At 39.5% G+C, this 19622-nt stretch overlaps 1 protein-coding gene across 1 annotated transcript in view; it reads left to right on the top strand.

The window, feature by feature from the left end:
- ak5 (adenylate kinase 5) overlaps nt 1-19622 on the top strand; it is a 102982-nt gene that overhangs the window by 82300 nt on the left and 1060 nt on the right. Inside the window, exons 12-13 of the mRNA XM_040015506.1 lie at nt 14238-14354; nt 14717-14911. Of these exons, the coding sequence (XP_039871440.1) occupies nt 14238-14354; nt 14717-14911 (312 nt within the window). The remainder of the gene's footprint in view (nt 1-14237; nt 14355-14716; nt 14912-19622) is intronic.

Consider the following 19622-nt stretch of genomic DNA (forward strand, 5'->3'; position numbering starts at 1 on the left):
AAAACTAGAACAGTAAATAAAATAAAGTGCGTCCACAACTAGACAAGACCCTGAACAATAAAACTAAAAGTTAACATAAAAGGATAATAATGACTTCATGAATCAAAACACAGGGTCACACAACGGAGACGTGCTACTAGCAAAATCATGCTAATGTAAAAAGACAGAGAATCAAAATCAGTATTAAAATATTAAAGGACTTCAAACGCTCAGACAGATAAAACCACCACTTTCTGCACCACCACCATCTCTCTGTGTGGCTCTATAAAAAGGACCAATATCCTGACACAGACACCAAACAATATCCTGTGCATAATTTGGGAAAAATCAGCTGCATATCACACAACAGCAGCGTTTGACGCCGTTGGAATGAGAGCACATCGCGCATCCCTATCGGTAATAAAAATCCCTGTATTTTCTTTATTTTCTGATGCCTTTCTCGAAGTAGTGCCATATTGCAGAAAATCAGAATGGAAATGAGTATCAGACGAACCAAACTATAAGAACACAGTTTGCCTATTTTTCAGGGGAATGTTTTTTTTCTCCCTACAATTATGAAACAGTACATTTTAATGACACCCGAGGATTATATCTGTTATTGGCTTATTTGGAATAAATGTAAGGACAGGATATTCAGTACAAGAAGCAACTGCAAAATGCCACAGCAGCAGAAGTGACAGTCAAACATGTCAGACAACCACTAACCACACTTTTTGACTGACAGGTAGACTGTGAGAGGACAAGTGTCGGCCTCTGACAGGAATAAGCACCGAGCAAAAAGCATATCCAAAAAATAATTATCTGACAACACGGCTGTATAGATTATCATTTTATAAAGCCTGGGAGTGAAGTAGTTTATCTAGAAAATGCTAAAAATGTACTTGCAGTTACTTGACTACACCGCAGCTTTCAGGCTGAGAAAATATGTATTATGTAACATGTTTTTCCTGCAGAGGGTATAATTAAATAAACAGAAAAGGGAGGACTAACGTTAAATTTTTATATTGAAAAGCACTTTAAAAAAAAAAGGGGCTTTATTGGAGATTTCATAATGGTGAAACGTCTGTCTGAGCTTGTTTCAGAGATGGAAACAAACTCACTGACAGGCTGTGCAGACATGGTAAATTATGTACTGAAAAACACGCTGACTGGGACAGAGAGACAACCTCAGGCATTATTCATGTGGGAACTGGAGAGTCTGCACTCAAACAATACTGATAGTATCGAGGGATGTTTTATTATGTGTGATTGTGGACCCCACCCAGAGTAGCTCAACACTTTCTAAAGGTATTCAGGGCCAGATGCATTATATTGCCAAACGTAATCACTCACACATCCAAATAATAGAATTCAGGTGTTCTAATCACTTCCGTGGCCACAGGTGTATAAAATCAAGGCCCTAGGCAGGCAGACTGCTTCTACAAATATTTGTGAAAGAAATCGCTCTCAGGAGTTCAGTGAATTCCAGCGTGGTGCCGTGATAGGATGCCTCCTGTGCAGCAAGTCCAGTTGTGGAATTTTCTCACTAATAAATATTCTACGGGCAGCTGTTAGTGGCATTACGACTAAGAGGAAGTGATTAGGAACAACAGCAACTCAGCCACAAAGAGGTGGCCACGTAAAATCACAGAGCAGGGTCAGCAGATGCTGAGGCACATAGTGTGCATGGTTACCAGCTTTCTGTAGAGCGAGTCATTACAGACCCCCGTGTGTACATCCGCAAATCTCAGGAAAATATCGTCAGACATCAGATCAGGAACAAAAAAAAGCATCCCGTTTCATTTAAAAACTCAGAACACTTCTAAGAAAGGTCTAAGAAAAAAAACACGACATGGTCTCAGATAAAAGTGCCTCAGAGAGAAACTTTGTGAAGGTGACAGTGTTGTCAGGTCCCCGCTGAACTGTTGGTTTTCCAGATAAAAGAACCATAATATAAATAATACAACATAACCAAGAACATAATACAACTGTAGCAAAAGTACAGAGAAACGTTTGTGTATGTTCTGCCATGTAAAAAAAAAAAAAAAAAATCAAGTTGTACCAAAGTGGGGGAAAAAAAGGTTTATGGTCTTCGAAATAACGTTTTTAATTTAATTTAATTTTTTTCAATGTACATTTATGATTCTGGAAAAATAAATATTTTTGATTTATTTTAAATCAAATCAGAATTATACTCTGAGTAAAACTAATAAATTTAGCTGTAACAAATTAGAATAATTTTTTAAGTAACATTTTCTTCCATATATGATGCGGGGTTGTTATTCAGGAGTTGGGCTCAGCCCCTTAGTTCCATTGGAAGGAACTCTTAATTCTTCCACATACCAACACATTATGGACATTTTCATGCTCCTAACTTTGTGGCAACTGTTTGAGGATGCCTCTTTCCTGTTCCAACATTGATTGTGCACAAACAAGGTCCACATTGACATAGATGAGTGAGTTTGGTGTGGAAGAACTTGACTGGCCTGCACAGAATCCTGACCCCAACTGCACAAAACACCTTTGGGATGAATTAGAGTGGCCAGGCCTTCTCGTCCATCATCAGTGGCTGACCTCACAAATGTGCTTCTGGAACAACAGTCAAAAATTTCCATAAATACACTTCTAAACCTTTTGGAAAGCCTTGCCAGAGGAGTTGAAGCTGTTAAGGGTGACCCAACATCATATTAAACTTCATGGATTAAGAACTCAAGTTCAATCGTGTGTGAAGGTAGACGAGCGAATACTTTTGGCACCATAGTGTACTTTGTACTATATTTTTCTAGCATTGTTTTTAAAAGGGCTCTTTTCAGATTCTATTTTCTAGACTCTCAGAAATGTAGCCCAAAAGAGTGACAGATGATCTAAGCCCATATTTTATTTACAGGTCCTCAAGGCAGATAATACAGTACGAGGCACATAATATTCTTTAAAACAAATCGAGTGGTTGCACAGATATTAAAGTGGCAAATCCAAATAAAATAGTACGTTTCTTTCAATAATGTATACAGCATTTGTGATGCTGTTCTTTTTCCCAGTAAAAAACTCTGAAATACTCATATTCATGTATGTGCTAGAAGCAGTGCAGAAAGTTTTAATTCAGTTGATGTGCCCTCACAGCCCAGCAAGAGGACTGTTTCAGCTGGGAGCAGAGGATGTGTTCTGGGTGCCATTATAACAGATACACTCTGCAGCCAATTTTTAAGTACGCCTTGCTAGTACTGAGTTGGACCCCCTTTTTCTGCCTGCACAACTTTGTGTGCAATCCTTTGTGTCATATATTCAACAAGGTGCTGGAAACACTCAACATTGGAAGTGTTAATCCTTATTCAGCCAAGTAGGGGAAAGATCTAAAGGATAACACGATGGTTTAGGTAATGAAACTGCTGAAGTTAGCTCAGACAGATCTATAGGAGAGAAGTAGTCCAAATATAAATCAGGTCTCACAGCTGCTTCTTAAGCTGCTGTAGTTGCTTATACATCTGTGACAGCTGTGGGAAGGATGTGATGGTATCTTCTCTTTCGAGCGAGGCACTCATGTAGATTATCCACAGAGGATTGAGGAAGTGATTAAGCTCCACTCGATGCATGTTTTGAGTCATGTAAAAATACTCCTCTTTAATTAATAATTTCAGCCTGGCGTGGTTTATGTTTCTTCTGTGTGTGTACACAAATTGTCATTTCAAATGGGGAACAAGATGCGTCCTTGTCTAAATACAGAAAAAGGTGATTCTGTGCAATAACTGTTCAGGGTTTAATTTTTTTTAAACATTTCCTACAGCTAACAGAAAAATACATGTTACACAAATAGAAGTACAACTATTCTAATGTGAGGAAATGCACCCATCATCATTCATAATTATTTCCAAATTCCTGAGAGTACGTTTATGGTATCAGAAAGTATTCTGCAGCCTGCTTAAGCCCTTAATTAGACCTTTTGATGATGTTTTTCACTGATTCCTTTTGATTGTTAAAAACAACAGCCTTAACTGGTGATTTAGTTCATTTAACCTTTTACAGAGGAGATATAAAACATGTACAGACTGAAAACAGGTCAGAAATGAAAGACTAATGAATACTTTTTGCATCCTGTGGCTTTGCTTGCTTCTTTTAAATTAATATTTAATGGCAATTATGAGCTAAAAATCTTTGATTTCTCCCTTTTAAACAACTTCATGGCCCACCTGCAGTACCTCCAGAGCTGGAAACCACACTTTCCCAATCATTGTGTAGGATGAAAGTTTTTAGTCAGTTAATACTTAGCCTAACTCTTTTGCCAACAGCACATAGCCTGGCGACGATTACGCCATATGTCGGTAAAATGCTGACAAATTGAAAAGTTGTCTTAAACAGGAAAGCGAGCGGCGTTCACCACAAAGAGCAAGATATGCAAAAAAGAGAGAGAGAGACAGAAAACGTCAAAAGGTTAAAAAAGGCCACATGAGAAGTCTTCAGTGGTTTTTTTTTTTGTTTTGTTTTTTTCCCCCCGTGGATTTCACAGAAGCTCCTGGTCTTTCATGACTACTGTCTTCTCTGAAACAGAGTTTAAGCTAACAGACAAACAACAACATATGAGACTTAAATCACATTACAAAAGTAGCAGGTAGAAGTGACAAATAGCTTTAACATACAGGCTTAATTTCCAGCATCCACATCCCTCATTACAGCTGCAGAGATTATGAGCCGTGATGCATTTTGCTGCTGGTCATAATTAATGATCAGTAATAAGCTGGTGGTTGTCATAAAAACCTTTTAATTGAACTGCGCTGCAAGTCTGTGACATTTCACATTAAAATGTGCACACACACACACACACACAGCTGTAAGCATGTGTGTTCAACTTGCGTGTGCTTTTGATCAGAGTGAGTCACAAATATTGACTGGAATGTATTGCTGAAGCGTGTCCTTTCACTCCGCCTGGTAAACTGGTTGCAGTTTGTCAAAACACACAGTGGAGGATTTTCAACCTTAATCTGTCCATGGAGGAATTACTGAGCTCTGGTGTTTACGTTTATGTCACCACAGCCTTCAAACACAGCCTGTTAATTAATCATCTGAAGAATACGGTCTGCATGTTTCTATTTTTTTCCTCAACTGAAAGAAATCCCATGAAAGGTTGTGCATCCAAATCCAGTTAGATCTTATCCATCTGTGCTGTAGAGCCCCACTATTGTCACAAACTGTTAAAAACAAACGCAATTAGTGACCGAATTACACCGTAGCCATTTTCAGACATGCACTTTAACCTGCCAGCTCCCTAGTGTAAAGCCCATCTGATGTCTGACTGCACCAATTTTGAGAAAAGCACACGTAATAGTCCTGTGAACACCCAGCTTGCAAGTGGTTGTCCTGTGTCCTGCACACTCTACCCAGACATAGACCCCTCAGAAACTCACTGATGAGTTCACATGTGATAAACTTCAAACAATGTCCCAACCTTTGTCATGGATCATCATGAACATAAAATACAGAGTCCGGAAATTTTATACAGTAAGCAGAAAACCATTGTATCAAACTACATAATTACATTTCAGAAAAGATAATTCTGTGAAACTGCAGTCACACAGAAAGAAAACCAGCCCTTAAAGATTTCCACAACTGATTAAAGCTTAACTTAAAAACAAGCCTTCACGGTTACAAGACGTAGTTCTGAAGTTCTATTATGTGAAGACATTTTTGCTGTGTTAAGAAAAATTCATTGCAAATATACTACTGATTTTACCAAAATCTGCCCTCCTACTGATCCAAAATGAACATAATTGCCTAAAGTAAGAGAATATTATTGACGTGAATTTAATTATCATCAAGCTCTCAGAGAAAGTTTTGACCTACAGAAAATCTCTGCTTATGCCAATAACTGACTCTTTTTCAGGAGTCGCCAATATTTTCTGGTTTCCCTGTAATTGCCACCACAAAAAGTAAAGTGCTTTTCTTGTTCGAGCAGCTCTAGTAATGAGAACAGCAGGAAATGACACAGTGTGAGAAAGGAGCTGGACCCGGAGGTAGCAGAAAGTAAACAAGAGCTTTGAGACTGTCTATTGATTTCCGACGTGGGAGGGGAAAAAAAAAACAAAAAAAAAACATCTGTCTCTGACTAACTGTTTCAGGTCTAGGATCAATGGAGATGAATGGGATTTTGCTTGAATTTTCACTGTTTTATGCTAAATAAATAGCCCTTAGAAAACTTTCTATTGATGACTGTTGAATATCTGGCAAGTAGGGACACATTTTTGGAAAGAAATTATAACAATAGTTTTTCCAGAGAATAAAAGAGGGGGGCCAGTCTATGCTTATCTATATTCTATGAAAAGTAACCGGCAAGGTCTGTTTTTGCTGATTGCAATGGACTTCCTTGTGCTATTTTTATCCTTTTCTGCCCCCTGAAAAAGAACATAAACAACAGAAAAGCACAAACTCCAAAGAATCAGAAACACTGAGGCTTTTCAGCCAAGATTAAAATGCCATATAAAGACACCCACGCACAGATTTACTTTAACTTTCTGTCTACTCGGTGGAGAAACCCAATGGCTTTCAAGCAAAGCTCTTCTGTCTAAGCTTCTTACTGCACATTAAGGTCATGTCCCATGTGTTCTCCAACATGAGCACTGTGAAATGCTTTTTTAATGCCATGTGAGAGACTTATGAGAGAGAGAGAGAGAAATGGTGATTTAAAGCTGGATGAATAATCCCACACTGGGATTACTGAAGTGCACCTCTCCAGGTTTACAACCGAAAACATTACAAAAAGCCGTTGTAACACAAAATCACCCACACTGGAGTTTTATCTCAAAGTGAGATAAAACGCTGTCGTATGTGTTGCAATGGTGAGTGACGACACAGGGAGCGTTTGCCTTGGTAAAGTGTTACTGTACTGTTGCCTGGAAACACAGAACATGTATTTTTCTGTGAAATACCAAAGTCTAATATCAGGCCTCACCATCTTATTCCAGCAATCTATTTGAGGAGTTATTTTCAAGCTCCTTTCCATGGTCATGTAAAAAAGAAAGTTTTCATAGAACCCTATGCAGTGCTGTGAAAAAATGAAGTACATCCTCGCAGCTTCTATAGGATTTAAGAGAGCAAGTATCAGCCAGGTGCTGCTAATCAAATGCACTTGATTAACTGATCATTAGCAAGTATAAGTACCTCTATGAAAGCCTCGTGTTCTGCTGTGAAACAGCGAGATGCTTTTTAGCCAGAGCGTTGGCCTGACTCAAACGTTCATGTTAGATGATTGTCTAAAACCTCCGGATTTGGAAGCAAGAAACCTCCAGCAATATCATTCCCCATTAACATGGCCACACCATCTACTGGTAAGGCTGTGCAAACAGAAAGAGGGAAAAACCCTGTAGCGAGTTCTGATTTTACGGAAACCCGGTGAACTGGGAGCAGAACAGAATTAAAACCACAGGTACTTTCAGCTGATAAAAAAGGTAAGACCCCAGAGAAGATGACAGTCTGGGAGCCTCCAGTCTCCCTCAAAATGCGTATTGGTTTCAGATCAGAGGGATTAGCTGTTAGTGGTACCAAGCCATCAGAAATGAAAGGTTCAAAACAAGGGTCAGGCATCTTACCACCACAACCAAGGACCTCACTGTGGGGCACTGCTTGCACAAAACCAACTCCTTTAGTCTGTTGGGAATTTAACTACGTTTCCCGTTTTAGGGCTAAACAGTCAGCGCTGACATGTCCAGGTTTGTGACTATAAAAACACTGATGATTTTCCTTCGAACCAGACGCTTTAGCCACGTGGGGCTGTTGCACAGAGCTAACACGTGGCTTCTCACTGACAATGAATGATTATTTATGGGCAAGCACATACTCGTCAGGAACAACAGTAGTAGATGTAAGAGTGGTCATTTTCTGTTCATTTAAATAAAACTACACACTCAGGCATGCACTTTTTAAGGCACAGTTTATATAAGGTCTTGCAAACAAGGCTCACAGACGGGGCAGGATGCACACTCAGTGCAAAGCAGCAGCCCCTGAATGAATGTTCTTCAGCCTTTTAAAGACACAGGTGTGTGGCATCCCTCAGGTGGTCCAATAGACTTTCCCTGGAGGTATCCACGGGTTACCAGCCAGCCAATCGTCTGTGGGGGTTGCCACACCCAAATCTGCTTGAAGGAAGGCTGGCTCTCTTCTTCCAAGGCCAGGGGCCATAACACTTCCATACAACAAGACTCGGGGAGAGTGACCCCCTGCTGGCCATTGATTGCACTTTTCAGCTCTATTTTATATTTATAGAAGCTGAATTCGAGGAAAATCTACTGGTTATTAAAACAGGGATACATTTTTCATTTTGATATAACACTTCAAAAACTCACAGAAACATGCAGAAAGAAAATTAACTCAGCTAAAAAACTGCTTCTTGTTTATTGTGTTAAACTACCAGAAGTGGAGGAGCGCTTGTTTTCATGTTGATGCGGCTGCTGCTCGTGATTTGTTGCATCTGTGGGCAGCTCAGGGTTTCAGTCCAGGTTGCATGAATACCTAGTGGAGCATATCTTGCTGCTGTCAATGTCGTGTCATCTGAAGACATAAACTACAGCTACCATCTCCCGTCCTACCCTCTTCCTTCCTGTAAGTTTTTCTCAAGAAGCCTTAAGATCACCAAATCAGGAAAAAGTTAAAGAAATCTCTTATCTCTCCCAAAGACTTAATTTTTTTGGTAACGAAATGTTAATCCTGATGCTCGGACAGTTATTGACGGGAGCATCTGGCAGCTGACCTTTGATGGCAGAATGTTATCTGGGCGAAGAGGAGGTTTTAACTTGAAATCAATAGTTCTGGGTCGTTTTCAGTATAGTGAGATGGTGAAAAACGGTGAGAATAATTTTAAAATCATTAACAACTGCAGAGCTGTTAGCACACTTAGCTATTTCCTCCTCTTGTGGCAAAAAAGCCTTTAAAACATTAACACAGGTTAACTGCCTAGATCAGCCTATTTGATGAATGTTTTTCATCTATCCCAACTAATGAACATTAAGTGAAATGATGACAGATATCGCACAATAACAGAAGGGTAAATGTCTTTGAAGAAGTATTAAATTCACATGTACAAGCCACTTACACCATCCTCAGCTGACCCATTACCTGTAAGGTGGAGGATATATGATAGTATCAATTGCTGGAATAAATTTTCACTTTATCGATGTTATAACAGTTGATTAGGTATTATGGTTGTTTTATAGGCTTCAGTTTGTGATGCTATTGGATTGGGTGATTAGTAACAGTCATAATGGCAGCTTTTAAATTGGACAATATTGTCCTATTACAGATATATAGGTTCAATTTATGAAATTGCTTTGCTTGTTTTTTGTTTTTATAGAGCATAACAAAATGCTTCATGTAATTCATGAATAGTGTCAAAAAAGGTTTGTTTGCACAGGATCTCTGGCTCTGTTGTTTACAGTACTCTCAGTACTGTTTGCAGTACATGTAGCAGAGTAGCATCATCTGTGATGCAGAGTTAAGCAGTGCATTGAACGGTAACTAGTTTGTGAAATATATTAATCAAATATAAATATAACACAATATATATACACTACCGGACACTTTATTAGGTACACCTTGCTAATACATTTCTCAGTGTTTTTAGCATCAGACAGGTGCAGAACGTTTGTCAGCTGCATATGCATGGTCACATGTTCATCCCAAAGGTGTTTTTTGGATTGAGATTGGGTAACTGCATAGAGGTTTGAACTTTGTGATGTATTATCCTGCTTGAAGCAGCCATCAGAAGATGGGTACATGGTCAGTAACAATGCTCAAGTAGGCTACAGTGTATTCCCCACAGCATTACACCATGAACAGCAGCCTGAACCATTGATATCATTGATACAAGGCAATTCGTGTTGTTTATGCCAAATTCCGACCCTACCATCCAAATAGGGAGCTAATGTGGTCTTTCAGGGATGCTCTTCTAACAAGTGGTTATTTGAGTTACTGTTGCCTTCCTATGGGCTCAAACTAGTCTGACCATTCTCGTCTAACTTCTAATATGAGCAAGGCAGTGAGCCAGTGAAATCCCGAAGCTCAGCAGTATCTGAAATGCTCAGGTTAGCCCATCTGCAACCCAGTAACTGACACAGTCACTTATATCTTCATTCTTCCCCATTCTGGTGCTTAGATCACTTTATCAGGTTGTCTTGACCATGTCTATGTGATTAAATGCACTGAGTTGCTGCCATGTAAGTCACTGTTAGATATTTTATGTTAACGAGCAGTCGTTAACGAGAAGAAGTGTACCTAAAAATGTGGCGGGTGAATGAAAAATAAAAAGGAAAACGAGCGTGCTGTCTAGTGGGGTGAGACACTTGAACACAACAATCCATCTAATACAATGATCAAAGTCAAGTTAACTATACTTTAACTTCACCATGTTACAATCCATCACTCTCTTCACTCTCTCCATCCATGATATGGATAATGTTGTTCCATGAACCAACCTCGAATGATATCACCAGTGCTTATCTGACTATGAATTGGGTAGAGAGAAAAAAAAACCCAATAATACACTGAAATAATCATAGAAAAATGTGCCTGAGGCCAATTTACAACATAACTCTTTAGCAGAGACCCAAGTCTGAACTGAGAAAGAACGGCAATTAATAATATTATCCTGAAGGGACCGAGCTATTAGGGAATAAAATGAGAGTTGTAACCACTATGTTTTTAAAAAGTGAAATTTAAGACCCCACATGATATTTTATGCAGGAACACTTTTTAATGCCTTCATTTCCTTATACCGTTTCTTTTATCTATGACAGCTTTCCTAAAATAGATGAATTGGTGAGTCCAAAATACTCTGAGCAACAATGAAGTTATAGTAAAGTTTTTCACTCTTGTCACTCCCAGGCCCTCTAACAAAGTGAAAATTCCCTCCACACCAAGCATGAATTGATCCAGAAGGCTAGCTGGAGTTTTTGAACACCAAGACATCTCACAGTGGCAAACGATTCTTCCATGATGCCCTTCTAAGTTGGGCCAAGCCTCACATCTAGTAAAAGCCATCAATTACTTCTTCAACAGCCCTGCTAATAAACAAACTAACTAATCACGTAGCCTCAGAACTAATAAGCTTCTACAGCAAGACTGACAGCAAAGCCTAGTAGAATAACCACTAGCACTCGCTGAAGAGCAATAATCCCCTGCAATCACCTACTGAACAGAGTGAAGATGCAACAAACGCTTACCTTTTATGAAGGGATGCGGTGATACTGCATGTCAGAGACGGGCTACTGGGACGTGTTGCACTAATTTAGCTCCAAGCTAATTTGACTTCAAGATTGAAGTGGCTGAAACTAATATGATGAACAGCCAGCAGAACATCTCCAGTGAAAGAAGCAACAATACAGTCTTATTTCTTCAACAAAGTCTTCCTGAAACAGCTTGATAACAATGCTACAGCCTAAGCTAACACCAGCAGCTCATTGAAGAGGGCGCGTTTGATTTATATTACATTGAATAGTCAAAAGTCTTGACCCACCTCCCTTTCTTTAATATTTGGTTTAAAAAAAAAAGAGAGAAGTAGGTGTAGAAGCATATTAAAACATTTGCAAACATGCATGTAAATGCATGATATAAGGCAAAATAGAGATTGCACAACTGTAAGCTTGAAAGTCCATATTTGGTATGACCACCTTTAGTGCTCAGCATAGCCTCTTAGGAACACTTTCCAGCAAGTTTATTTAAGTCTTCAGGAATACTTCTCCAGGGTTCTTGAAGAACATCAAAGCTCTTCTTTGGATATTGGCTGACTTTTGTTCCGTTCTCAATGAAGACAATCCCACACTACTTCAATAAAGTTGAGGTCCAGGCTGTGTTGAGGTCTGCGATAGTTTTCCTTTGTGTATATCCAGGTATGCTTTCACTGCCCCGGGAGTGAGTTTGAGATCACTGTCATGCTGAAACATTCAGCCGTTGCCAACCAGATGCTTTCCAGATGGTGTTGCATTATTGGATCAAAATGCGATGGTACTTTTCTACATTCATAATTTCATCAGTTTTATAAGATTGCCCAACACCACTGACATCCCCAAACCATGAAGAGTCATCACGGTGTTTTGCGCATATGGTAAATGGACTAGTATATACAGCACCTTTCTACCTTGTACACAAAGTCTAACCGCTTTCTCGAACAAGCGGCACAATTGGTTCAGGATATTGGCAAGGATACTTCAACGTGCAGGCTGGAGGAGCTGGAGATCAAGTCATGGACCTCCAATTTGGTACACAACCCACTCAGCCGCTGTGGGTATAAAGCAGGGGTGTCCGATTCCAGTCCTCAAGAGCTATTGTCCTGCAGCTTTTAGACGAGTCCTTGTTCCGACACACCAGGCCTTTGCCAAACTTGATGGCATACTGAAGAGGTAATCCAACCATCTGATTCAGCTGTGTTGGAGTAGTGATGCATCTAAAAGCTGCAGTACAGTAACTCTCGAGGACTGGAGTTGGATACCCCTGGTATAGAGAGTAGAGCAGGGGTGGGCAACTCCAGGCCTCGAGGGAAGGTGTCCTGCAGGTTTTAGACCTCACCCTGGGTCAACACACCTGAATCAAATGATTAGTTCATTACCAGGCCTCTAGAGAACTTCAAGACATGTTGAGGAGGTAATTTAACCATTTAAATCAGCTGCGTTGGATCAAGGACACATCTAAAACCTGCAGGACACCGGCCCTTGAGGCCTGGAGTTGGACACCCCTGCTCTAAATTGGTATAGGTGAGAATTGTTGTCTGTCTCCCTGTGTTAGCCCTGCAACAGCTGGCAATTCCAAGCTCTATCTAATGCCAGCTGGGATAGTTAAAGATCTTGCATCCAGATGGATGGATGGACAAAGACTAGTCTGAAAATGAGTAAAGGAAAAAAAGGAACCAATGTCCAAAGAAACTTTGAAAGCCTGGAAAACCGTTGATCAAGATGATTTTTTTTAGAAAATCACCAGAAAGTCTGACTCCTTAGACACAGATTATAAAGAAGTGACTGGCAGCTCAGTACTGCATCACATGAGTCTTGCTTGCTGTCCTAGCTCCAAATTCAATACATAGCTTGAACTTATAATATATACTTTTACTGAGACACAGTACTTATAATGTGAGACCCAATAATAAATCAGACCTTGTGTATAATATTATTTTATGATTTATATGAAATTGAGTCTTTTAGTTAACTTCCAAGTGAAGATTTAGGTTTGAAAAGAAATCTGTGGTTTTGCTAACCATCCATGAAATTCCTTTCAATGAATTTGCATTAGTAACATGAAAATTCCATTTTTGTGGTGTTTGGAAAGGTGTTCAGTTACATATCCAACTTTTAAGTGAACGTTTAAAAAGAACGAAATCGATTCTCAGGGATGGAGTCTGAACAATAGACAGCTATCTATTCTAAAAAGAGTGGCCTTGTGTTTTATGCTAACACTTTTAACAGAGGTGATTAAATGGACGTGTATCTGCAGAATCAAATACAAACCATTCCTCCTTCCTAAATATAATTTTTTCGTATATTTTGACAGGTGTTGGTTCGGCTCTGCTGTCATTTTTAGATTGTATTTTTGTGATTTCTGTTATTTGGTCAGTGCCCTGCATATTGGCACCAGTGGCCCGGGAGCGGCGCCACAGGGACAGTGTGTATTCTTGAATCATATTACTCTTACTGTAATCAGGCCTGCATTCATACATGGCTGATTAACCCACAAAGGGGCTGGTAGGGGGAAAAACAAGCAGCTCCTGATGAAGCCTTTTTATTTTTCCATATTTTTCCAGTGCTTCTCATCATATCTGCACCCAGTTTTTCCCATGTGTCACATCTACCACTGACTCCTCATCCATGTAGCAGTTTCTTTTAATGTGTGCCAAAGAATATTTTAACAAATAATAGCAATATCTCATCATACTTTGTGTCAAACATGGCTTTAGATTTAGCATCTGAAAAGTAAGATTTGCATTTTTTTTCTCTCCTTTATTGAATTTGGTGGATTTATTTAAACAAAAAGAAAGAAAAACAGAGGCTCTTGGAATGTTTATTTTACAATTTTCTAACATTTCATAAAGTAAACAATTGATTCATTAATAAAATATGAGCCCTTTCATATCATTTTGGGATGCCCTGCAGATGTGTACTGCACATTATACTTCAATATACTGAGTTATAAAATTGCAGGGAATATATATGGCTGTTTCTGGTTATATATTAATCATTAATAAACGGTAAATCATTCTTTGCGTGTGTGTTTGTGTGTGTGCGTGCTATCTGCAGGACACACTGCTGGAGCTCCTGTGTGACGCGGTGGTGTCGTCAGTACGGCAGGCAAAAGGTCTCGTGATCAGCGGCTTCCCCAGAGACCTGAGACAGGCGGAGGAGTACGAAGCGAAGGTCAGAGCACAAAGCTGATGGAGTAGACAGCGGGATGTGGTCAGAAGCATGAATAAAAGAAGGGGGAAAGTCAGCCGTGAGTCGTGGTGTACGCACAAAAAGTTCGGTCTGAGCAAAGTGAAGGAATCACAAGAGTCGCACGTCACTGTGACGAATGCTAATTAAGTCTGATTCAGTGCTAACATACGAGTACAAAGGGGGTATGAAAACAAGATTTGAAAATAGGAAAGAAGTGATCAGAATGAATGCACATAGAAATGTGGACTGCGGATCATTCAGGATGAAGGCCGGCCTGCAGACGAATGTAGTTAAAGGGGAAGTTCCTGCTTTTAACTTCTAACTGCACCCGTTGTGTGTGTCAGATGGGGGAACCCAGTGCAGTGCTCCTGCTGAACTGCTCAGCCGACACAATGTCCAATCGCCTGCAGTGTCGTGGGAGATCCGGCTTCCAGGCCGCCGCAGACAGAGACAGCGTCCTGCACAGGAGGGTGGAGAGCTTCTGCAGCGACACCCAGGCGGTGGCGGCTCACTACGAACACAAGAGGCTTCTGCACACGGTAAGATTGGGAAGCCAACTCTGTAAGGGTTAGAGGTTCAATTCCATATGGAGGCTTACTTTCCTTAAAGGAACAACTCGTCTAGGCTGGAAATCCATTTACACTTAGATGTCCTTCAAACATCTCCCAGCGCTCTTTTATCTTTAAAAGGAAATCGTTTGCCGGGATGTTCTCACTCACAGAAAAGCAGCCGAAGAGTTCCCAATAATCACTTCATTATCTCTCATATGTGAGTCTAACTGTCCTGCATGACTGGAGTTTGCAACTTTACTGTATTATTCAATACAACCAGCTCAGATTTGACATGCTGGATAAATAATAATCATGAGGATTGTTTTTAAAATACAAGCGTGCCAGCCTCTATGATCTTAGAGGAGGAAAACAAAGGAAAACATAGTTCACCAGAGAGAAGCCTGTCTTAGATCAAAAGACTGCATTAGTCAGAAGTAACAGTGGTTTGTATTATTATGCATTATAATTCAAAATTATTTATATGTGAATAGCATATTAATGTGATTAGTTTTAACGGTGCCATCCCAGAGTATTGAATTTTATACTGAAATTTATTGGGTGCTGTATTAATGACGCTGGAAACAGAACCAAACAATTAGATGCGGACTACATTATCTAAACAAGCTTTCCAACCTTCATGTTTACTGAAGGCTTTTGCGTCTTATAATATAATTTATTCTGTGTTTTGTGCACTAATTCGTTCATGTTTACTTTAATTTAGTTATTTTTAAATTGTGGTTAAAAAACATTAAATAAAAGCAAGGATTGTATGAATAGTTTGCCCTCTCTCATCTGAAGTGTTTGACTTTGTCTTTACAAAGATATCCATTTTATGTGTGCACTGAGGCAGTTATGTTTTAATTATTCTGCCAGTTCCTAGGGGTAGGTGTCAGGGGTGGTGGTGCCATTTTTGGAACATGTTCATTTGCCTTCCTGAGTAAAAACATAAAAGATCCAAAGGGATAAATAAGAAAACGCCAGGGCAATTCTGAATCACCATTTTTGTTTGTTTGTTTTTATTCCAAAAATTTCCATCACAAAGGTAAACAGGGCTTAAGTTATGTGTTTTGCTTCAAAGTTTCCTGGAGAAGGAGCCCTAGACCCCCTGCACAAATCTGCATCCATCTTCCAGTTGGTGCTGATTTTGTTTTACGTAATAGATGTGAGACAAGATCCACAAAGTCATCCTTCTGTGCCAAGAAATCTAAGACTCAGCTGAAACCAGCATAAAACTGCAGCAAGATAATCTCAATCCGTCCATTGCAGTGTCCCAAGGTAGAACTGCAGGAAACAGAGACGGTAACAAAGACCAGAACTAAAAACAGAACAGAAAGAAAAACCAGAACGAGGCTCGGGGGGGGGGCAGCCATCTGCTGCAGCCGGTTGAGAGTGAAAGAATAGAGTAAAGGAAGGAGAAAAGAGACAGAGAGCACAGGGAGACAGCACAAAACACAAACTAGACATGCTGCTGTGGTAAACACAGAGGGAGTGAAAACAGCATTAAACCTGCATTCTTTCTAATGGCCAACAGAGGGGAAACAAATCTATGAGATCAACAAGCTTACTTCTGTCTCAATCTGCAGCCTCAGAAGACAGCGTAACATAGAAAAATACATATTAAATAAAAAGAGAAAAAGAAATAATAGTGAAAGCTGGGGAAACAGAAACAAAGCACAATAGAATTTACAATAAGTAAATTTAAAGGTTTTTTAAAAAGTGACCTAAAACTAGAAGCTAACTCTGTTGCAGCTAAGTCTTATAATCCTGTGTGGAAAATGTGTGTTTGCAGCCTGCATGCTTTAAATAGTAAATGAATAATATTCATGTTTCTACTCAAATGTCTCAAAACACCAACAGCTGAAAGGGTCGTCGAGTGGAAGAACAAATAGGCGAGCCTCTGTTTTAAGAGTGAATTGTATTCAGATTTTGTCCGACCGCTTACTGCTTCCTAATAAAAATGCAGAAATGTTTTAACTAAAAATAGCTGAAGATGGTGTAAGTTTCAAAACAATATTGTGTGAAGGTTGTTCAGTGTGAGTCCTTAAAATTCTCATTTACATATTTCTGGCAAATACATCTGTGTTAGCAGACATCAGTGTTTCCATTTGGATGCTTTACAGTGGGAAGTAATGATTAGCTCTGTTTAGTGTGACCTAACCAAATCCTTTTAATCAACTTTCCCTTCCGCTCCGACATCGTGTTGATGTCCGTCTTCCAGCTCTTCTTCCCATTCCTCCTGCTGCTCCGTTCTGATTTAGCTTCAGTTAATTGGCATTGGCAGTTTATTCCATTTTTGGAAAAGCCTTGCATTTGCTTTGCTCACAGAAAGCTTTGCCACTTGATTTGTTCGCCAAGATTTGAATTAGCCAATGACAAGTTGGACAAAACCCAGCTGGTGAAAGATAATCACTGATGACACCTGGATACACAGAAACAGGGGAGCTGATGGAGGTTTTTCACAGCAGGCAGTCTGGTTTGTCACAGCAGGTAAAAGGTGCTAGCTGCTCTCCATTTAGGTGAGCTACAGTATGTTCAGGGTCACGTGATTTCACAGCTGTGCTGGTAAAGGTTCATTAGTCTTAGTCTTAGGTATCCAAATTCATTTCAAATAAACAGTATAAACGATGCATATATTTACCATACGGTCACCCATTGGTTTGAGTATTTTCATTTTCAGCGTCATTCATTTTCTAATGACTTAGTCGCAGGTCGTTAATCAGTGACACCCTCGATCGCCCTATTTTAAGGATTAAAAATAATCCTTAAAAAATTGTTTAAGGTGTGCCAAAAATTGATTTTTCTTTTATTTGCCAAATATGATTACCAGTATTTAGACTGTTGTAAATGGCATGTTTGCCTATAATGTCTTCAAAATCTCTGTTATGAATGATATCAAGTCAGCTTGTGTGGGAAACAGAATTCCTGTCAGAGGGATAGAAGCTGAAATCAGTTTTTGCCAGTTTATTTTTATAAATCCTTCATTTATCCAGGTAAAAAGTCTCATTGACATTAAAAATGTGTTTTTAAAGAGATATCTAGTCAAGAGTGCAGCTGAAATTACAAAAAGAAATACAACATAACAGTTCTATAAGGATGTTTTAAGGAGTGGATTAATTATATAATGTGGAACACAGAGTGGATGCAATAAGAAGATCTTCATAAGTCCTGTTGACTACAGCCTATTTGTGGACATAAGCAAAGATATTACACATTAAAAACACACAGAAGCGATCGGCTTTTGGCAGACGATCACTTGTTGGCTTCACTTTTCACACCCAGAAGCCAGATCCATCTTTTATACAGACCATGGTTTATCCTCAGGCTTGTAGAGCGATTTATCCATGTAGACCAGTGGTGTCAAGCATGCAGGCCGAGAGGGCCAAAATCGGGCTGTCAAAGAGTCCCAGTGGAGCCACTGAATGGCTCAAAAATGTCTTTAACGACTGTATTTTCTTAATAATCCCTCCTACACAATAAAAATGTCTATAATTTGTTTCTATGTGTAGACAAATTGACTGATAGTAATGGAAAATACTTGTTTCCTTGGGTTCCTTTCTGCTGTAATCTGCAAGTCCACATGTAGAGTAGGACAGTCGACTCGATGAATGTGGGAAAAACTGTTGATGTTGTGTTATTTTACTAAAGACATCTCAGGCTGTTCATGATCTTTTTCTCCCAACATTAACTGAATGAGAAAAAAACATTTATCAAGAAATAATAACTGTAATCTGTTTTCTGGTCATTTTTTGAGTGTGCGGTAAATCTGGTAAACGTTTTTTTATAAGTGATGCTTATTTTTTGGATTGGTTTTTCTGCTCTGGCCTTTTTTTTAGATCAAATTGAGCCATGAGCTAAAGTAAGTTTGACACCCTGTGTCTGGATTGTTTTAGGTGTGAGCGGCTCGTTTTTGAAGGCATAGACCATGGACGCGTCCATCTTCTCTTAGATATGATAAAACCATATGTCACTCACCTTGCTCTGCTCAAAATACAAAAGAAACACTCACAGCAATGTCTCCCAGTTACTCAAAAAAAGGTACAAACTTATTTGCAAGTAGTTTCATGTAGGAAATATTGTGTTTGTACCAAACTACGCCCGCCAACCAAAGGAAGTGTGCAGCTACTGTTTACATCCTGTCACAATGTCACGAACTTCTTTTCTCTGATAGATGGAAAGTTTTTCAGTGGAGAAAACGACTAAAAAGTCACGTAGACTGGAGGCAATTGTGCATTTCCAGAGGAGCTCTAATTCTCTGCTGCAGAGCTGTAGAGATGTCTGCCTTCTCCTGAGTATAACTGAAATAAATTGCACTCGTATCGCGGTGCTCGGAGCGCAGTTCCACGTAGGAACTGTTTTCTTTCTACCAGCCGAGAGAAGGACATTGCAGCTCAGCCGAGGGGGAAGCCATTAATGTTCACATCCTGTCATCCTGTCAAAAACCTGTCATCTTTGGGTAGACACACACTTCGACACATTCTACCAAACTACACCCGCTGTGATATGTTTGGCGGGTGTAGTTTGGTAGAAAGAAAATAGCTTGAACGTGAAACTTTTTTGCTCGTTTTGTGGTGCCCTCAGTGCTTTTTAGTTCCTTTATTTTCAAGAGAAGTCAGACATTTCCAAAAAATGACTATACACTTTTCACCTGAGATGGACAAGATGCTGAAATATGTTGTGTTTAAGGTCAGCGATGCAGGGA

The sequence above is a fragment of the Simochromis diagramma genome, unplaced genomic scaffold (genome assembly GCF_900408965.1).
Source record: "Simochromis diagramma unplaced genomic scaffold, fSimDia1.1 OVJJ01000205.1, whole genome shotgun sequence".
Lineage (NCBI taxonomy): Eukaryota > Metazoa > Chordata > Actinopteri > Cichliformes > Cichlidae > Simochromis > Simochromis diagramma.